Genomic DNA, 21,200 nt, shown 5'->3' with positions numbered 1-21,200 from the left:
ATAAGATCCTGTCTGCAGCCACCACTAGAGGGAGCTCCCAGTATACAGAGATCCATGATAAAATCCTGTCTGCAGCCACCACTAGGGGAGCTCCCTGTATACAGAGATACATGATAAGATCCTGTCTGCAGCCACCACTAGAGGGAGCTCCCAGTATACAGAGATCCATGATAAAATCCTGTCTGCAGCCACCACTAGGGGGAGCTCCCTGTATACAGAGATCCATGATAAGATCCTGTCTGCAGCCACCACTAGAGGGAGCTCCCAGTATACAGAGATCCATGATAAGATCCTGTCTGCAGCCACCACTAGGGGGAGCTCCCTGTATACAGAGATCCATGATAAGATCCTGTCTGCAGCCACCACTAGGGGTGCTCCCTGTATACAGAGATACATGATAAGATCCTGTCTGCAGCCACCACTAGAGGGAGCTCCCAGTATACAGAGATCCATGATAAGATCCTGTCTGCAGCCACCACTAGGGGGAGCTCCCTGTATACAGAGATCCATGATAAGATCCTGTCTGCAGCCACCACTAGGGGTGCTCCCTGTATACAGAGATCCATGATAAGATCCTGTCTGCAGCCACCACTAGAGGGAGCTCCCAGTATACAGAGATACATGATAAGATTATACCTGCAGTCACCACTAGGGGGAGCTCCCTGTATACAGAGATACATGATAAGATCCTGTCTGCAGCCACCACTAGAGGGAGCTCCCGGTATACAGAGATACATGATAAGATTATACCTGCAGTCACCACTAGGGGGAGCTCCCAGTATACAGAGATACATGATAAGATTCTGTCTGCAGCCACCACTAGGGGGAGCTCCCTGTATACAGAGATACATGATAAGATCCTGTCTGCAGGCACCACTAGAGGGAGCTCCCTGTATAGAGAGATACATGATAAGATTCTGTCTGTAGTCACCACTAGGGGGAGCTCTGTTGTGAACTCCGTTTTCAGGCTCCCTCTTGTGGTCACAGATGGTATTGTGTGACTTTGGTTTTTTGGCTCCCCCTGGTGGTTTGGTTTATTATCCTGCGGGTCTGCTGGATCAGCTGCCTCGTTATTCACCAGGGAGGCTCCTATTTAGCTCTGCTTCACTTCCACTTGTTGCCGGCTGTCAATGTATTCAGTGCTATTCTGATTACTCCTGATTATCTCGTTTTCTGCCTCTTCAGGATAAGCTAAGTTCTGTTTGAATATTTTTTGCTCATCTGCCTGCAATATGATTTCTGTGTATGATGAGTCTAGTCCAGCTTGCTAACATGTGATTTCTTTTTGCTGGTAAGCTCTGGGGTACGGAGTTGCTTCCCCCGCACCGTTAGTTGGTGCGAGGGCTCGAGCAATCTCTGCGTGGATATTTTGAATAGGGTTTTTTATTGACCGCACAGTTTGCTTCCTATTTTCTGCTATCTAGTGTTAGTGGGCCTCATTTGCTAAATCTGATTTCATCTCTGCGTTTGTGCTTTCCCCTTAACTCACCGGTAATATTTGTGGGGGGCTATTCTATATCTTTGGGGTCATTCCACTGAGGCAAGTGAGGACTTACTTTCCCTCCAGGAATAGTCAGTTTCTCAGGCCGTGACGAGACGTCTAGGATTTTTAGGTAACGTTCCACGGCTGCCTATAGTTGTTTGCGGATAGGATCAGGTTGCGGTCAATCTAGTCACCACTTCCCCAGAGCTAGTAGTCTGTTCAGTTACTTAGCTAGTCCGACCTACGATCCTTGCCACTAGGATCATAACAGTACAGCCGGCCTATAAAGTGTTAATTGCATGGCAGAAGCAGGAGAAAAGAAGCTTGGAGATATTTTTTTTTTTTTGCTGCCGTGTGTCTAGCTGCTGTGTGTCTGGCTTCTCTCCTCCTCTTAATCTTGGTGTGGCTCTGAGTTCAGCTGCTGACATGGATATCCAGAGTTTGGCCTCCAGTGTAGATCATCTTGCTGCAAGGGTACAAAGTATTCAGGATTTTGTTGTGCACAGTCCTATGTCAGAGCCTAGAATACCTATTCCGGAGTTGTTTTCTGGAGATAGATCTAGGTTCCTGAATTTTAAGAACAATTGCAAGTTGTTTCTTTCTTTGAAACCTCGTTCCTCTGGTGATTCTGTTCAGCAAGTTAAGATTATTATTTCTTTCTTGCGTGGCGATCCTCAAGATTGGGCTTTCGCATTGGCTCCAGGGGATCCTGCATTGCTCAGTGTGGATGCGTTTTTTTCTGGCCCTTGGATTGCTCTATGAGGAACCTAATCTTGAGAACCAGGCTGAAAAAGCGTTGTTGGCCCTCTCTCAGGGGCAAGATGATGCAGAGGTGTACTGCCAGAAATTTCGGAAATGGTCGGTGCTTACTCAATGGAATGAGTGTGCCCTGGCTGCAAATTTCAGAAAAGGTCTTTCTGAAGCCATTAAGAATGTCATGGTGGGGTTCCCTACGCCTGCAGGTTTGAATGAGTCAATGACTCTGGCCATTCAGATTGATCGGCGTTTGCGGGAGCGCAAACCTGCGCACCATTTGGCGGTGTCTTCTGAACAGACACCTGAGTCTATGCAATGTGATAGAATTCTGACCAGAAGTGAACGGCAAAATTATAGACGGCAAAATGGGTTGTACTTTTACTGTGGTGACTCAGCTCATGTTATCTCAGCATGCTCTAAGCGCACAAAAAAGATTGATAAATCTGTCACCATCGGTACTTTACAGCCTAAGTTTAATTTTGTCTGTTACCCTGATTTGTTCCCTGTCATCTTACCCGGTTATGGCTTTTGTGGATTCAGGTGCTGCCCTGAGTCTGATGGATTTGTCATTTGCCAGGCGCTGTGGTTTTGTTTTGGAGCCTTTAAAATTCCCTATTCCACTAAGGGGAATTGATGCTACACCATTGGCTACGAATAAACCTCAGTACTGGACACAAGTGACCATGTGCATGACTCCGCTTTGCTTTCTTGTATTGCATAATTTGCATGATGTTGTCGTGTTGGGCCTGCCATGGTTGCAGACTCATAATCCAGTCCTGGATTGGAAAGCAATGTCTGTGTCAAGTTGGGGTTGTCAGGGAATTCATGGCGACGCTCCTGTGGTGTCAATTGCTTCATCCACTCCTTCTGAGGTCCCTGCGTTTTTGTCAGATTACCAGGATGTATTTGATGAGCCCAAACTCAGTTCTCTACCTCCTCATAGGGATTGTGATTGTGCTATAAATTTGATTCCTGGTAGTAAGTTTCCTAAGGGACGACTTTTCAATTTGTCAGTGCCGGAGCATGCTGCTATGCGGAGTTATATAAAGGAGTCTTTGGAGAAAGGACTTATTCGCCCCTCCTCCTCCCCTCTTGGTGCGGGGTTCTTTTTTGTGGCTACAAAGGATGGTTCCTTGAGACCTTGTATTGATTATCGCCTTCTAAACAAAATCACGGTCAAATTTCAGTATCCTTTGCCATTGTTATCTGATTTGTTTGCTCGCATTAGGGGGTTTAGTTGGTTCACCAAGATAGATCTTCATGGTGCGTATAACCTTGTGCGTATTAAGCAGGGTGATGAATGGAAAACTGCATTTAATACGCCCGAAGGCCATTTTGAGTACTTGGTGATGCCTTTTGGACTTTCTAACGCTCCTTCTGTCTTTCAGTCCTTTATGCACGACATCTTCTGCGAATATCTGGATAAATTTATGATTGTGTATCTGGATGATATTCTGTTTTTTTCGGATGATTGGGAGTCCCATGTTAAGCAGGTCAGGATGGTGTTTCAGGTCCTGCGTGCCAATGCTTTATTTGTGAAGGGCTCAAAATGTCTTTTTGGAGTCCAGAAGGTCTCTTTTTTGGGTTTCATTTTTTCTCCTTCTGCTATTGAGATGGACCCAGTCAAGGTTCAGGCTATTCATGACTGGACTCAGCCTACATCTGTTAAGAGTCTTCAGAAGTTCTTGGGTTTTGCTAATTTTTACCATCGCTTCATCGCTAATTTTTCTGGTATTGTTAAGCCATTGACGGATTTGACCAAGAAGGGTTCTGATGTTACTAATTGGTCTCCTGCGGCTGTGGAGGCCTTTCGGGAGCTGAAGCGCCGGTTTTCTTCGGCTTCGGTCTTATGTCAGCCAGACGTCTCCCTTCCTTTCCAGGTCGAGGTTGATGCTTCTGAGATTGGAGCGGGGGCTGTTTTGTCGCAGAGAAGCTCTGATGGCTCTGTGATGAAGCCATGTGCTTTCTTTTCAAGAAAGTTTTCGCCTGCCGAGCGGAATTATGATGTTGGTAATCGGGAGTTGTTGGCTATGAAGTGGGCATTTGAGGAGTGGCGACATTGGCTCGAGGGAGCTAAGCATCGTGTGGTGGTCTTGACTGATCACAAGAATTTGATTTATCTCGAGTCGGCCAAGCGGCTGAATCCTAGACAGGCTCGTTGGTCGTTGTTTTTCTCTCGTTTTGATTTCGTGGTCTCGTACCTGCCTGGTTCGAAGAATGTGAAGGCTGATGCTCTTTCTAGGAGTTTTGTGCCTGACTCTCCTGGTGATTCAGAGCCAGCTCGTATCCTCAGAGAAGGGGTGATTTTGTCTGCCATCTCCCCAGATTTGCGACGAGTGCTGCAGGAGTTTCAGGTGGATAGACCTGACCGTTGTCCACCGGAGAGACTGTTTGTCCCGGATAGATGGACCAGCAGAGTTATTTCCGAGGTTCATTCTTCGGTGTTGGCAGGCCATCCTGGGATTTTTGGTACCAGAGATTTGGTGGCTAGGTCCTTCTGGTGGCCTTCCTTGTCGCGGGATGTGCAGTCTTGTGGAATTTGTGCTCGGGCTAAGCCTTGCTGTTCTCGTGCCAGTGGCTTGTTGTTGCCTTTGCCTGTCCCGAAGAGGCCTTGGACGCACATTTCTATGGATTTTATTTCAGATCTCCCTGTCTCTCAGAGAATGTCGGTCATTTGGGTGGTGTGTGATCGTTTTTCTAAAATGGTCCATTTGGTGCCCTTGCCTAAGTTGCCTTCCTCCTCCGAGTTGGTTCCTCTGTTTTTTCAAAATGTGGTTCGTTTGCACGGGATCCCTGAAAATATTGTTTCCGACAGAGGATCCCAGTTTGTGTCTAGATTTTGGCGGACCTTTTGTGCTAAGATGGGCATTAATTTGTCTTTTTCGTCGGCCTTCCATCCTCAGACGAATGGCCAAACCGAGCGCACTAATCAGACTTTGGAAACCTATTTAAGATGTTTTGTTTCTGCTGATCAGGACGACTGGGTGACTTTTTTGCCATTGGCCGAATTTGCCCTTAATAATCGGGCTAGTTCTGCTACTTTGGTTTCGCCTTTTTTTTGTAATTCAGGGTTTCATCCTCATTTTTCCTCGGGTCAGGTGGAGTCTTCTGACTGTCCTGGAGTGGATGTTGTGGTGGACAGGTTGCATCAGATTTGAAATCATGTGGTGGACAATTTGAAGTTGTTACAAGAGAAGGCTCAGCGCTTTGCCAACCGCCATCGCTGTGTGGGTCCCCGAATTCGCGTTGGGGATTTGGTGTGGTTGTCTTCTCGCTTTGTTCCTATGAAGGTCTCCTCTCCTAAGTTTAAGCCTCGGTTTATCGGTCCTTATAAGATTTTGGAAGTCCTTAACCCTGTGTCATTTCGTTTGGACCTCCCGGCATCGTTTGCTATTCATAATGTGTTCCATCGGTCATTGTTGCGGAGGTATGTGGTGCCTGTGGTTCCTTCGGTTGAGCCTCCTGCCCCTGTGCTGGTTGAGGGAGAATTGGAATACGTGGTGGAGAAGATCTTGGATTCTCGTATTTCTAGACGGAGGCTTCAGTATTTGGTTAAGTGGAAAGGCTATGGTCAGGAGGATAATTCCTGGGTTGTCGCCTCTGATGTTCATGCGGCCGATTTGGTTCGTGCCTTCCATGTGGCTCACCCTGATCGCCCTGGGGGTTTTGATGAGGGTTCGGTGACCCCTCCTCAAGGGGGGGGTACTGTTGTGAACTCCGTTTTCAGGCTCCCTCTTGTGGTCACAGATGGTATTGTGTGACTTTGGTTTTTTGGCTCCCCCTGGTGGTTTGGTTTATTATCCTGCGGGTCTGCTGGATCAGCTGCCTCATTATTCACCAGGGAGGCTCCTATTTAGCTCTGCTTCACTTCCACTTGTTGCCGGCTGTCAATGTATTCAGTGCTATTCTGATTACTCCTGATTATCTCGTTTTCTGCCTCTTCAGGATAAGCTAAGTTCTGTTTGAATATTTTTTGCTCATCTGCCTGCAATATGATTTCTGTGTATGATGAGTCTAGTCCAGCTTGCTAACATGTGATTTCTTTTTGCTGGTAAGCTCTGGGGTACGGAGTTGCTTCCCCCGCACCGTTAGTTGGTGCGGGGGCTCGAGCAATCTCTGCGTGGATATTTTGAATAGGGTTTTTTATTGACCGCACAGTTTCCTTCCTATTTTCTGCTATCTAGTATTAGCGGGCCTCATTTGCTAAATCTGATTTCATCTCTGCGTTTGTGCTTTCCCCTTAACTCACCGTTAATATTTGTGGGGGGCTATTCTATATCTTTGGGGTCATTCCACTGAGGCAAGTGAGGACTTACTTTCCCTCCAGGAATAGTCAGTTTCTCAGGCCATGACGAGACGTCTATGATTTTTAGGTAACGTTCCACGGCTGCCTATAGTTGTTTGCGGATTGGATCAGGTTGCGGTCAATCTAGTTACCCCTTCCCCAGAGCTAGTAGTCTGTTCAGTTACTTAGCTAGTCCGACCTGCGATCCTTGCCACTAGGATCATAACAGAGCTCCCTGTACAGAGATACATGATAAGATCCTGTCTGCAGCCGCCACTAGGGGGAGCTCCCTGTATACAGAGATACATGATAAGATCCTGTCTCCAGCCACCATGATCTAGTAGTGGGGGGTAATAGAAGGGCCGGCGTTAGGGGCAGGCAGACCAGGCAGCTGCCTGGGGCCCCCGCTCCCCCAGGGGCCCCCAGCTAGCGGCAAGTCACGCAGCCGCTATGGGGCCCCTGTGAGGCAGCGCCGACTCCCCCGCCGCATTGAACTATACCGGCGTCTGCCGGTACAGTTCAAAGCAATGATGGAGGAGAGAGCGTCACCTGACGCTCCCTCTCCCATCATTCCCCGCTCTGCCTGACACAGCGGGTGCACGCGCACTCACTGTGACCCAGGCAGTGCAGCGGCAGCCGCCAACACAGGAGCAGGGAGCAGCGCGGGCTCGGGGACAGGTGAGGAGCTTGTGTTTTTTTTTTTACTGGACTGTGCGGCCATTCTCGGGAGGAGAGAGGAGGGGAGGGAAGGGGGGATGTGAGCTGTGCTATATACTCCTGTGTGCTCTGCTGTATACTACTGTGGGCAGTGCTGTATACTCCTGTGTGCTCTGCTGTATACTACTGTGGGCTGTGCTATATACTACTGTGGGCAGTGCTGTATACTACTGTGGGCTCTGCTGTATACTACTGTGGGCTCTGCTGTATACTACTGTGGGCAGTGCTGTATACTACTGTGGGCAGTGCTGTATACTACTGTGGGCAGTGCTGTATACTACTGTGGGCAGTGCTGTATACTACTGTGGGCAGTGCTGTATACTACTGTGGGCAGTGCTGTATACTACTGTGTGGGCTGTGCTATATACTACGTGGCTGTGCTATATACTACTATGTGGACTGTGCTATATACTATGGGGGTATATTATATTCTATGGGGGAGGCTGTGTTATATACTATGTGGCTGTGTTATATATTTGGGGAGTACATTATATTCTATGGAGGGGGCTGCATTATAATCTGTGTGGGGCTTTATTAGATTTTATGAGGGATTATTGCATCATACCCTTTGATGGGGCTACATTATATTCTATGGGGAGGTGGGCTGTATTGTATCCTGTTCGGGGCTACATTATATTCTATGGGGGGGCTGTATTATATTTATATTCTATGAGGGGTGATTGCATCATACTCTATGAGGGGGCTACATTATACTATATGGGGGGGATGCATTATATTCTATGGGGAGGTTACATTATACTCTGTGGGGGGTTACATTATACTCTGGGGTGGCTGCATTATACACTGTGGGGTGGTGGCTGCATTATACTATATGTGGGCTGAATTATACTGTATCGAGGACTATGGGAAATACATTATACTATATGAAGAACTATGGGGTGCATTATACTATGGGAAGTGAATTGTACTACATGGATGACTATGGTGGTGCATTATACTATATGGAGCACTGTGAGGAGTGTATTATGCTATATGAAGGACTGAGGAGTATATTTTAATATATGGAAGACTATGAGGAGTGTATTATACTATATGGAGGACTATGGGAAGTGTATAATACTATATGGAGGACTATGAGGAGTGTATTATACAATATGGAGGACTATGGGGCACATTATATTATATGGAGGACTATAGGGTGTATTATACTAAACAAGCAAAATGCTGCATATTCATTGGGTGATTGGATTGTTTATGCCGGAACAAAAATCCTTGTTCTCAGCAGGACATCGCCGGGGTAAACTGTAGATATGCTGCTGATAACATGATACGGTATGGTGATCTGTTAGTGATCGTTCTGTCCCCTTCATTCTTTCTCAGACGGTGGAAAGAGACCGGGAAACAAGCGTCCAACGACTTCAGTATTGTCGATCACACTCGTTTAGCGGCCTGAACTCAGCGCATGTAAATACAGCAGAAATGCTTCTGTGTGATGTGCAATATGTTAGCATTTGGGGCCCCATTTTAAACTTTGCCTAGGGCCCCACTTTGCCTAAAACCGGCCCTGGGTAATAGGGTTCCATTTTGGAGTGTGGGGCATATTTTTTTATACATCTCTGGTTATAATTAACATAAAAAGTCATTTATATTTATTTATAATAATTCATCTTTTTCTCCGCTGTGAAACATGCGGGATCTTTCTCCCCAGTAATCATTGCTGCTCTGTTCCTTTAAATGAAGTACACAGCTAATGAATTAAAATAAAAGGACAGAGGAACTTTAACACAAAGCGCTGATGTCATGGAAACCCATCCTAAGCCCAAGAACGTCACATGATTCGGCCCTCAATATGAAAGAGACAGTCGGATCCCAACTACCAAGTAGGATGAGCGCGAACCGGTCAGAAATCGTTCATCTCCTCGCTGACAACAGGACGGCGGCCGAGGACCCGACTCTGCAGGACGAGCGGAATAACACACTATTAGGTAAAGGAAAAGTTTTACAAAGTTTTGTAACTTACCTGAAAAGTTTCCCAGCTGTCTGCTGTCATCTCTAACCGGTCTCCTCTCTTCGCTGTGATTGGTTCGTCATTTCGAAACTTTTTTGAATTCTATAAGGAGGGAAGAGGCTGGGAGCTGAAGGGTTAAAGGGATATGTCACCATTGCCCAAGTAAGAAAAGACAGAAAGTTTTCAGGTGCCAGGATCAATAAGTAACAGACACGGAGGAGGGTCAGCGAGGTTAGGAGGGGTTTGGGCCACGTGGGTAATGTACAGTTCAGCCCTAAAAAGCGGAAAAATGGCACAAAATAAATCTTGGACCTAAAGTAGATTTTATAAAGCGAAAAGCTCTGCAGGGCTATAAAAACTATCCGCATAATACCTAAAGCGTAAAGACGCTGGTGTGAATGGAGGCAATAATGCGTCTTCATCAGCTTCCCCCGCAGCTCCAGAGATGACACATAACAAAAACATGTCCGAGTTATTAGTGTTACCTGTGGTGTTACATAGGACTGCAGGTGACATCCACTACATGATCTGTACTGGATATTTTATTATCTGTGGTGTTACATAGGACTGCAGGTATTTTTTCTTTAATCAAAGAAAATATGAAATGTGAATATTAATGTGACCTCAGCCTAAAGTATCTCCTTACGTTTCAGTGTATAATGTCCTAAGTGTCACAGGAATGGCATTTGCACTGGTCCTCTTTATCCTGTCCATCACCATATGCACAATCTCCTATCAAAAACGTCAAAGGTAAGTGACACAGAGATTAACGGTTTAAAGGAAACAAAAAGATGTGTCAGGATGCGAAGACTCTATAACTAGACACGATGTTTAATAATAATAATAATAATACTGCCCCTATGTTCAAGAATACACTATGTTCCAAATTATTATGCAAATGACACTTTTCTCGGATTTTCCTAAATGGTCGGTGCAAATGACAGTCAGTCTAATAAAAGTCATCACCCGTTAGAGTAGACATCAAATTTTATTGAAGAAACCTCCCAATGATAACAGTATAATCTCCAAAAGGAATAAAACCCCACAATGCACTGTTCCAAATTATTAGGCACAGTAGAATTTCTAAACATTTGTTATAAAGAACTGAAAATGCTCATTTGTGGAATTTGCAGCATTAGGAGGTCACATTCACTGAACAAAAAAGCTATTTAACTCCAAAACATCCTAACAGGCCAAGTTACATGGTAACATAGGAGCCTTCTGTGATGTCACCTTCACAATTCTTGCATCCATTGAACTTGTGAGTTTTTGGAGAGTTTCTGCTTGTATTTCTTTGCCTCCAGAGCTGCTGTTTTGATGTGAGCTGCCTCCCACCCTCATAGATCTTTTGCTTGATGGTACTCCAGAGGTTCTCTATAGGGTTGAGGTCAGGGGAAGATGGTGGCCACACCATGAGTTTATCTCCTTTTATGCCCATAGCAGCCAATGACTCAGAGGTTTTCTTTGCAGCATGAGATGGTGCATTGTCAGCATGAAGATGATTTTGTTCCTGAAGGCACGTTTCTGCTTTTTAGACCATGGAAGAAAGTTGTCAGTCAGAAACTCTATATACTTTGCAGAGGTCATTTTCACACCTTCAGGAACCTTAAAGGGCCCTACCAACTGGTTCCCCATGATTCCAGCCCAAAACATGACTCCTCCACCTCCTTGCTGACGTCGCAGCCTTGTTGGGACATGGTGGCCATCCACCAACCATCCACTACTCCATCCATCTGGACCATCCAGGGTTGCTCGACACTCATCAGTAAACGAGACTGTTTGAAAACTAGTCTTCATGTATGTCTGGGCCCACTGCAACCGTTTCTGGTTGTGAACACTGTTTAGGGGTGGCCGAATAGGTTTATGAACCACAGCAAGCCTTTGAAGAATCCTACACCTTGAGGTTCGAGGGACTCCAGATTCACCAGCAGCTTCAAATAACTGTTTGCTGCTTTGCAATGGTATTTTGGCAGCTGCTCTCTTAATCCAATGAATTTGTCTGCCAGAAAACTTCCTCATTATGCCTTTATCTGCATGAACTCTGTCTGTGCTCTGTTTCAGTCACAAATCTCATCAGAGTATGATGATCACTCTTAAGTTTTCGTGAAATATCTAATTTTTTCATACCTTGTCCAAGGAATTGCACTATTTAACGCTTTTCAGCAGCAGATAGATCCTTTTTATTTCCCATACTGCTTGAAACCTGTGACCTGCATAATAATGTGGAACATCATTTTTGAGTAGTTTTCCTTTAATTAGAATCACCTGGAAAACTAATTATCACATGTGTTTAAGATTGATTTCAGTGATTCATTGGGCCCTGAGACACAAAACCATCCACGAGTTTATTTGAAAAACAAAACAATTAAATCTTTAAGACACTTAAATCCAATTTGCATAATAATTTGGAACACAGTGTATAACTACTATAGTACTGCCCCTATGTACAAGAATATAACTGCTATAATACTGCCCCTATGTACAAGAATATAACTGCTATAATACTGCCCCTATGTACAAGAATATAACTACTATAATACTGCTCCTATATACAAGAATATAACTACTATAATACTGCCCCTATGTACAAGAATATAACTACTATAATACTGCCCCTATGTACAAGAATATAACTACTATAATACTGTCCCTATGTACAAGAATATAACTACTATAATACTGCCCCCTATGTACAAGAATATAACTACTATAATACTGCCCCCTATGTACAAGAATATAACTACTATAATACTGCCCCTATGTACAAGAATATAACTACTATAATACTGCCCCTATGTACAAGAATATAACTACTATATTACTGCCCCTATGTACAAGAATATAACTACTATATTACTGCCCCCTATGTACAAGAATATAACTACTATAATACTGCTCCTATGTACAAGAATTTAACTACTATAATACTGCCCCCTATGTACAAGAATATAACTACTATAATACTGCCCCTATGTACAAGAATATAACTACTATAATACTGCTCCTATGTACCAGAATATAACTACTATAATACTGCTCCTATGTACAAGAATTTAACTACTATAATACTGCCCCCTATGTACAAGAATATAACTACTATAATACTGCTCCTATATACAAGAATATAACTACTATAATACTGCTCCTATATACAAGAATATAACTACTATAATACAGCCCCTATGTACAAGAATATAACTACTATAATACTGCTCCTATATACAAGAATATAACTACTATAATACTGCTCCTATGTTCAAGAATATAACTACTATAATACTGCTCCTATGTACACGAATATAACTACTATAATACTGCCCCTATATACAAGAATATAACTACTATAATACTGCTCCTATGTACAAGAATATAACTACTATAATACTGCTCCTATGTACAAGAATATAACTACTATAATACTGCCCCTATGTACAAGAATATAACTACTATAATACTGCTCCTATGTACAAGAATATAACTACTATAATACTGCTTCTATGTACAAGAATATAACTACTATAATACTGCCCCTATGTACAAGAATATAACTACTATAATACTGCCCCTATGTACAGGAATATAACTAACATAATACTGCCCCCTATGTACAAGAATATAACTACTATAATACTGCCCCTATGTACAAGAATATCACTACTATAATACTGCCCCTATGTACAAGAATATAACTACTATAATACTGCCCCTATGTACAAGAATATAACTACTATAATACTGCCCCTATGTACAAGAATATAACTACTATAATACTGCCCCTATGTACAAGAATATAACTACTATAATACTGCTCCTACGTACAAGAATATAACTACTATAATACTGCTCCTATGTACAAGAATATAACTACTATAATACTGCTCCTATGTACAAGAATATAACTACTATAATACTGTCCCTATGTACAAGAATATAACTACTATAATACTGCCCCTATGTACAAGAATATAACTACTATAATACTGCCCCTATGTACAAGAATATAACTACTATAATACTGCCCCTATGTATAAGAATATAATTACTATAATACTGCCTCCTATGTACAAGAATATAACTACTGTAATACTGCCCTTATGTACAAGAATATAACTACTATAATACTGTCCCTATGTATAATGGGGACACTCATGCACGTGTCAAAGAATGTAATAAATCTTCTGACTATCCTGCACCTCGAGTGTCAGCGTCATTTTCCTGTACCATCAGGATCATTATTCTGTGCCTCTGCTTTCAGTGTCATTGACGGTCACACGCTGTCTCTATTCTGTGCAGGCGGTACAGGAGAGCGTGTGAATACGAGAAGACCGTTAAGTGCGGTGAGAACAGGACACCCATCAGAGTTACCGGGGTGAAGCGCGTGCTGAGCTTTCACAAATCTTTCTTGCTGCTCAAGAATCGGGATCGCTCCAGTCTCCACTCCAAAGTGTATTTCATCTATAATAACCCGGCCTTATCTGCAGAGGAGGAAACCGAAGAGGAGGAGGAGGAGGAGGTCACAGACCGGAAAGTGTCCATCAATCAGATCACAGAGGACATCAAATCCACTGGTATCATCCTCAACCCTCGTGTCTTCTATGTCTGAAAGTTGCACATCGGTATCACCACCACTAAGGGGCAATGTGCTGATGGCAGAGGGGTATGCTGGGACTTGGTGCCCGGCCCGGAACAAGGTATTTTGGTACCCTAGGCAGATGAATCCTCAGCCCCCATGTAAATGAATGGGTCAGACACTAAGGTAACAGGACCCCTAACGCCCCCTCATTCCACTCGAATTACCTTTGTCAACCAAAAACACCAGCAAAAATAAAGATAAGTGATTTACTTCAGGGGTGAGACTCATCAGGGAGTGAGTTTTCTACGTTAGATGTGGAATCATTCATTTTTTGCGTACCATTTATACAATACAAGGCACAAGTAGCAATATTCATCCCTGACATCGTATAGTTTAGATGTCAGATACAAGGACCGTCATGGAAACTAATATTGCTTAACTATAATGGGGGGCGTTTGGTTATTTGGCGGATATGCTAATGGAAACTAAACCGACCCCATGACAGATAAAGGTCTGATGGTTTGTACATGTCTTGAAACAAATACAGTTTGCGACAAAACTGATGATGGTGCTCTTGCCATATTCCTGTACGGACAGTTGTTCTGGTGACGTATTTATGTATGGATGGTGGTTCTTTTGACATACTCATGTAGTGATGGTTGTCTTTCAGATGTATCCATTACCAGATCCATCATTAGCACTTGAATATGAAGCCAAAAATCATTATCAGTACATAAATAGACCACAGCCATAAATAGTACATTAATATGGCACCAGAACCATAATCACTAAATAGGTCAATAGACCATCAGAACATTAATATAGCTCCAGAACCATCAATAGATAAATGCATCACCAGATCCACCATCGGTACATGAATACATGACCAGAACCACTATCAGTACATTAATGCAACACTAGTACCATAATCAGTACATTAATTCATCACGAGAACCACTGTCCGTAAACAAATATAACACCAATACCATCATCAGTACATGTAAGCGTCACAAGAACCACCATCAGTACGATTACATCATCAGAGCCACCATAAGTACATGACTACATCACCAAGATTAGTACAGCAATCAGTTGTAATGTCAAGTCAGGCCCCTATAAATTTGTATCTCATGAACCTTCAACTCCCAGAGCCCTAAAGCCGCTTCCGGCAGCACCCGAGCCCTGAAGCCACTCCAGCGATACCGAGCCCTGAAGCCGCTACGGCGATACCGAGCCCTGAAGCCGCTACGGCGGCACCCAAGCCCTGAAGCCGCTCCGGCAGCACCCGAGCCTGCTCCAGTGTCCGTCCCGTCATGTGTTCCAGGATCAGCACTGTCTGAACCTGCATCAGTATCCCGTTCTGCTTAGGACTCAGAGTCCGTGTTAGCGATCCTAACCCTTGGGGTCAGCAGCTGCAGTGCCGGGGACTGCCCTTGGTTTGGTACATAGCGGCCACCTGCAGCTCAGGCCTAACTCCACCATCACAAGCTCTAGTGAAAACCAGGTGGTCGCTTAGCTGCGCCCCTCCTGGGAGCCCGGACCGGGTACAGTGGGTCCATGATGCACGTGTGTGAGAATAATACAGGATCAGCAGAGGATTACAGATCTCCACTATTTGGACAGTTCCTTCTCATACCCGTCGCTTGGGCCCGATAAAATAAAAGCCTATACTCACTTCCCATTCCGGGGTCGCTGGAACATCACGGAGGGGAGTATCGGCTGTTTTATTTTATCAGGGCCAAACAGTGAGATCAAGAAGAGGTTGTCCTGGTAGTCCTAATAGTGGACAAACCCTTTAATTGCATATCTATTCAGCGACTCCACTTTTATGTTATGTAAACTCATTGGATTTGTAAATTTAAGACTCATTTGTAGCAATAAAGGAAAACAATGAATGACTTTTCCTTTATTTCTCCATTCTGTAATATTACACTTGTCAGATCACCGCAGGCCTGTGAGTGACTGCTGCTCCTCCTGCTTCCCCTGAGGTTGTAAAGCCAATAAAACTTCATCTATGAAACCGCGATAAAGACGCGTCCATTACGTGGCTCAAAGCAAATCTCAAAACTGTCAATGAAAGGGTTAAAAAAAAAAAACCCTAAGAGTATAAAAAAAAATTAATTCGATTTGCCGATGGGCTGCGTTTCTTTTATCAGCCACTGGAGGGCGTCCTGGCGTCCTTGCTTTTCTAATTCAGCGCCGACCACTTCTCTGCACTTGTTGTGGTAGTCGTTCACCCAGCGGATCTGGAGGAGGGAGAAACAGAGGGGAGAAGAGGTAAGAAAACCCGCGCCGCCCACCGCAGATCACAGTCACACTGCGGAAATCAGTGATCTGATTAGCCCCCAGGACCTGCGGGTTAATGCTGACCGTGGCAGCTAAGGGGTTAATCAGAGGAATGACGTCCTCTTTAAGCAATATGGCATCTACCACAATTTCCCAGTGCTAACTGGTTATTTCTGCAGCTGGGGGTCTAACAATGGCCGTGTGTTATTGCATTTTGCATAGTTAAACTTTGTGCGACTTTTATATAACAAAAAGTGTCGGAAAGGACACGAGGAAATCCTGCAAAGTGTTACAGAGATGGGGAGAAAATATAAAAAAAAAAGTTTAACCCCTTAGTGACAGAGCCAATTTGGTACTTAATGACCAAGCCAATTTTTACAATTCTGACCACTGTCACTTTAAGAGGTTATAACTCTGGAACGCTTTATCGGATCCCACTGATTCTGAGATTGTTTTTTCGTGACATATTGTACTTCAAGTTAGTGGTAACATTTCTTCGATATTACTTGCGATTATTTATGAAAAAATTGGAAATATGGCGAAAATTTTTAAAATTTTGCAATTTTCAAACTTTGTATTTTTATGTCCTTAAATCAGAGAGATATGTCACAAAAAATAGTTAATAAATAACATTTCCCACATGTCTACTTTACATTAGCACAATTTTGGAAACAATTTTTTTTTTTGTTAGGGAGTTATGAGAAATTGCTGGTCAACTTTTAACCCTTATTTTTACAACACCATTTTTTTTTAGGGACCACATCTCATTTGAAGTCATTTTGAGGGGTCTATATGATAGAAAATAACCAAGTGTGACACCATTCTAAAAACTGTACCCCTCAAGGTGCTCAAAACCACATTCAAGAAGTTTATTAACCCTTTACGTACTTCACAGGAACTGAAACAATGTGGAAGAAAAAAATGAACATTTAAACTTTTTTTTGCAAACATTTTACTTCAGAACCATTTTTTTTAATTTTCACAAGTGTAAAAACAGAAATTTAACCACAAATTTTGTTGTGCAATTTTTCCTGAGTACGCCGATACCCCATATGTGGAGGTAAACCACTGTTTGGGCGCACCGCAGAGCTTGGAAGTGAAGGAGCACCGTTTGACTGTTTCAATGCAGAATTGGCTGGAATTGAGATCAGACGCCATGTCGCGTTTCGGGAGCCCCTAATGTGCCTAAACAGTGGAAACCCCCCACAAGTGACACCATTTTGGAAACTAGACCCCTTAAGGAACTTATCTAGATGTGTGGTGAGCACTTTGAACCCCCAAGTGCTTCACAGAAGTTTATAACGTAGAGCCGTGAAAATAAAAAATCGCATTTGTTTTCACAAAAATGATTTTTTCGCCCACAAATTCTTATTTTCACAAGGGTAACAAGAGAAATCGGACCGCAAAAGTTGTTGTGCAATTTCTCCTGAGTACGTCAATACCCCATATGTGGGGGTAAACCACTGTTTGGGCGCACCGCAGAGCTTGGAAGTGAAGGAGCACCGTTTGACTTTTTCAATGCAGAATTGGCTGGAATTGAGATGGGACGCCATGTCGCGTTTGGAGAGCCCCTGATGTGCCTAAACAGTGGAAACCCCCCACAAGTGATACCATTTTGGAAACTAGACCCCTTAAGGAACTTATCTAGATATTCGGTGAGCACTTTGAACCCCCAGGTGCTTCACAGAAGTTTATAACGTAGAGCCGTGAAAATAAAAAAAATCGCATTTTTTCTACAAAAATGATCTTTTTGCCTCCAAATTTTTATTTTACCAAGGGTAACAGGAGAAAATGGACACCAGAAGTTGTTGTACAATTTGTCCTGAGTACGCCGACACCCCGTATGTGGGGGTAAACCACTGTTTGGGTGCATGGCTGAGCTCGGAAGCAAAGGAGCGCCATTTGACTTTTCAATGCAAAATTGACTGGAATTGAGATCGGACGCCATGTCGCGTTTGGAGAGCCCCTGATGTGCCTAAACAGTAGAAACCCCCCAAAAGTGACCCCATTTTGGAAACTAGACCCCCCATGGAACTTATCTAGATGTGTAGTGAGAACTTTGAATGCCCAAGTGCATCACAGAAGTTTATAATGCAGAGTCGTGAAAATAAAAAATATATTTTTTTTAACAATAAAGATTTTTTAGCCCCCAAGTTTTTATTTTCACAAGGGTAACAAGAGAAATTGGACCCCAAAAGTTGTTGTCCAATTTGTCCTGAGTATGCTGGTACCCCATATGTGGGGGTAAACCACTGCTTGGGCGCACGGCAGAGCTCGGAAGGGAAGGAGCGCCATTTTGGAATGCAGACTTTGATAGAATTGTCTGCGGGCGTTATGTTGCGTTTGCAGACCCCTAATGTACCTAAACAGTAGAAACTCCCAACAAGTGACCCCATTTTGGAAAATAGACCCCCCAAGGAACTTATCTAGATATGTGGTGAGAACTTTGAATGCCCAAGTGCTTCACAGAAGTTTATAATGCATAGTAGTGAAAATAAAAAATATTTTTTTTTCCCACAAAAAAGATTTTTTTAGCCCCCAAATTTTTATTTTCACAAGGGTAACAAGAGAAATTGGACCCCAAAAGTTGTTGTCCAATTTATCCCGAGTACGCTGATGCCCCATATGTGGGGGTAAACCACTGTTTGGGCGCACGGCAGAGCTCAGAAGGGAGGGAGCACCATTTGACTTTTTTAGCGCAAAATTGGCTGTCGTGTTTGGAGACCCCCCTGATGTACCTAAACAGTGGAAACCCCCAAATTATAACTCCAACCCTAACTCCAACACACCCCTAACCCTAATCTTAACCCGATCCATAATCCTAATCACAACCCTAACGATAATCACAACCCTAACCCCAAAACAGCCCTAATCTCAACCCTAACCATAACCCTAATCAAAACCCTAAATCCAACACACCCCTAACCCTAATCCCAAACGTAACCCTAATCCCAACCCTAATCCCAACTCTAACCCTAACTTTAACCCTAACTTTAGCCCCAACCCTAACCATAACTTTAGCCCCGTCGTCACAAAAAAAGTTCAATGTAACCTTTTTTTTGTACGTCGCGTCCGCCATTTCCGCGCATGCGTGGCCGTAACTCTGCCCCCTCCTCCCCAGGACATAGACTGGGCAGCGGATGCGTTGAAAAACTGCATCCGCTGCCCACGTTGTGCACAATTTTCACAACGTGCGTCGGTACGTCGGGCCGACGCATTGCGACCGCCCCGTACCGACGCAAGTGTGATAGAAGCCTAAGGCTACTTTCACACTAGCGTCGTACTCGGCCCATCGCAGTGTGTCGGGCCGACGTACCGACGCTAGCGTTGTAAGCGCCGCACAACGGGTGCAGCGGATGCTGTTTTTTCAACGCATCCGCTGCCCCATTGTGAGGGGAGGCGGGGGCAGAGTTCCGGCCGCGCATGCGCGGTCGGAAATGGCGGACACGTCGCACAAAAAAGTTACATGTAGCTTTTTTTGTGCCGACGGTCCGCCAAAGCACGACGCATTCGTCGCACGACGGATGCGACATGTGGCAATCCGTCGCAATGCGTCGCTAATGCAAGCCAATGGAGAAAAACCGCATCCTGCAAGCACTTTTGCAGGATGCGTTTTTTCTCCGACGCATTGCGACGGAAGCCAAAAAACGCTAGTGTGAAAGTAGCCTAACCCTAACCCTAAATTTAGCCCCAACCCTAACCCTAGCCCTAACTCTAGCCCTAACCCTAGCCCTAACCCTAACCCTAACTCTAACCCTAATTTTAGCCCCAACTCGTCTTCTCCTGCCGGCCGGCAGATGGCAGCAGATGGCGGGCGCACTGCGCATGCGCCCGCCATAAGGAAAAAGCCGGCTGGCAGGAGAAGACAGAAGAGGACCCAGGGACACCGGGTGAGTATGTTAGGGTCCCCGAATCCCCCTATTTCTCTGTCCTCTGATGTGTGATCACATCAGAGGACAGAGAAATACAGATCGCTTTTTTTTTTTTTTTGCGGTCGCCGGTAAACTGTTAATTACCGGCGATCGCAAAACAGGGGTCGGTGCAAACCGACCCCGATCATGTTCTTTGGGGTCTCGGCTACCCCCGGCAGCCGAGACCCCAAAGATCTTCCGGGTGCCGGGCGGCGGGCGTACTGCGCGTGCGCCCGCCATTTTTTCCCGGAAAAAAGATGGCGGCGCCCATGGGGACCCACGAGGAGCACCGGGGGAGGTAGGTAAGTATCGGGGGGCTATTGGGGGCCATCGGGGACCCTATTTCTCTGTCCTCCGATGTGCGATCACATCGGAGGACAGAGAAATTAAACGGCACATCGCGTTTTTTTTTTTTGTTGTTGCGACCGCCGGTAAACGGTTAATTACCGGCAATCGCAACTCGGGGGTCGGTAAAAAAACCCCGAATCATGTTCTCTGGGGTCTCGGCTACCCTCGGCAACCGAGACCCCAGAGAAAATCCGACTCTGGGGGGCGCTATTCACTTTTTCCACAGCGCCGTTGATTAACGGCGCTGTGGTTTAAGTACCCTTAGCGGCCGCCGTTAAAAGGCGTATCGGCGGTCGTTAAGGGGTTAAAGTTAAAAAAACACAAGAATTTTCCCCTGCACAATGCTTTACTATGGGAAAAAATGCAACAATGGTCGCAACCATAACCAGTTGTGGACAACCCCTTTAAATGACACGTGGCGCCATCAGCTCTCACCTCTTTCACAGTCAGCAGGTCGACATTGATCATCTTAGTCTGGATCGGCACCAGTGTGATCGGCTCGAAGGTCAGGCTTCCCCGCTCCCGGAAGTTGTACTGGAAGTATAGGAAATAAATCAACCTGGGAACGGCTCCTGCTGCCTCACCGCCTGTTCACACGGGGTGGAAAATCTGCAGCTGATAACAGAACATGCAACAAATCTGATCCATATGCACAGGACAGATGCACACACAGGTTTTTTTAATAATTTTTTTGGAGCCACTTGACTGCTGAAAAAATGATAAAAAAATAAAAAATAAATATTCATTTCAATGTTGATCCACTTTGCTGTTCATGAGTCCGGTCTTTTGAGCATGCATTTAAAAAAAACAAAAAAACAAAAAGACCCTTCTAAAACCTTTTCAGGAAGCAAAAAACTGCTATAAAATCTCTG

At 44.4% G+C, this 21,200-nt stretch overlaps 2 protein-coding genes across 3 annotated transcripts in view; one reads left to right on the top strand and one right to left on the bottom strand.

Annotated features, from left to right (window-relative positions):
* Positions 1-8,915: 8,915 nt before the first annotated feature.
* On the top strand, positions 8,916-13,950 carry LOC143769466 (uncharacterized). The gene is made up of 3 exons (XM_077258058.1): positions 8,916-9,187; positions 9,864-9,960; positions 13,504-13,950. Exons 1-3 carry the CDS (start codon positions 8,998-9,000, stop codon positions 13,811-13,813), a joined length of 597 nt encoding a protein of 198 aa, XP_077114173.1. The 5' UTR covers positions 8,916-8,997; the 3' UTR covers positions 13,814-13,950.
* A 1,712-nt stretch (positions 13,951-15,662) lies between these two features.
* The window catches only part of XPNPEP1 (X-prolyl aminopeptidase 1), a 41,769-nt gene continuing 36,231 nt past the window's right edge, over positions 15,663-21,200 (bottom strand). For both annotated transcript variants that reach the window (XM_077258055.1, XM_077258057.1), the window contains exons 19-20: positions 20,764-20,862; positions 15,663-16,029 (exon numbers count right to left, since the gene is read on the bottom strand). In XM_077258055.1, coding sequence (XP_077114170.1) covers positions 15,901-16,029; positions 20,764-20,862 — 228 coding nt within the window. In that variant the 3' untranslated portion in view covers positions 15,663-15,900. The remainder of the gene's footprint in view (positions 16,030-20,763; positions 20,863-21,200) is intronic.

The sequence above is a fragment of the Ranitomeya variabilis genome, chromosome 4 (genome assembly GCF_051348905.1).
Source record: "Ranitomeya variabilis isolate aRanVar5 chromosome 4, aRanVar5.hap1, whole genome shotgun sequence".
Classification (NCBI taxonomy): Eukaryota; Metazoa; Chordata; class Amphibia; order Anura; family Dendrobatidae; genus Ranitomeya; species Ranitomeya variabilis.
Note: the sequence above shows the minus strand (reverse complement) of the source record. Positions and strands in the feature narration are given on the sequence as shown.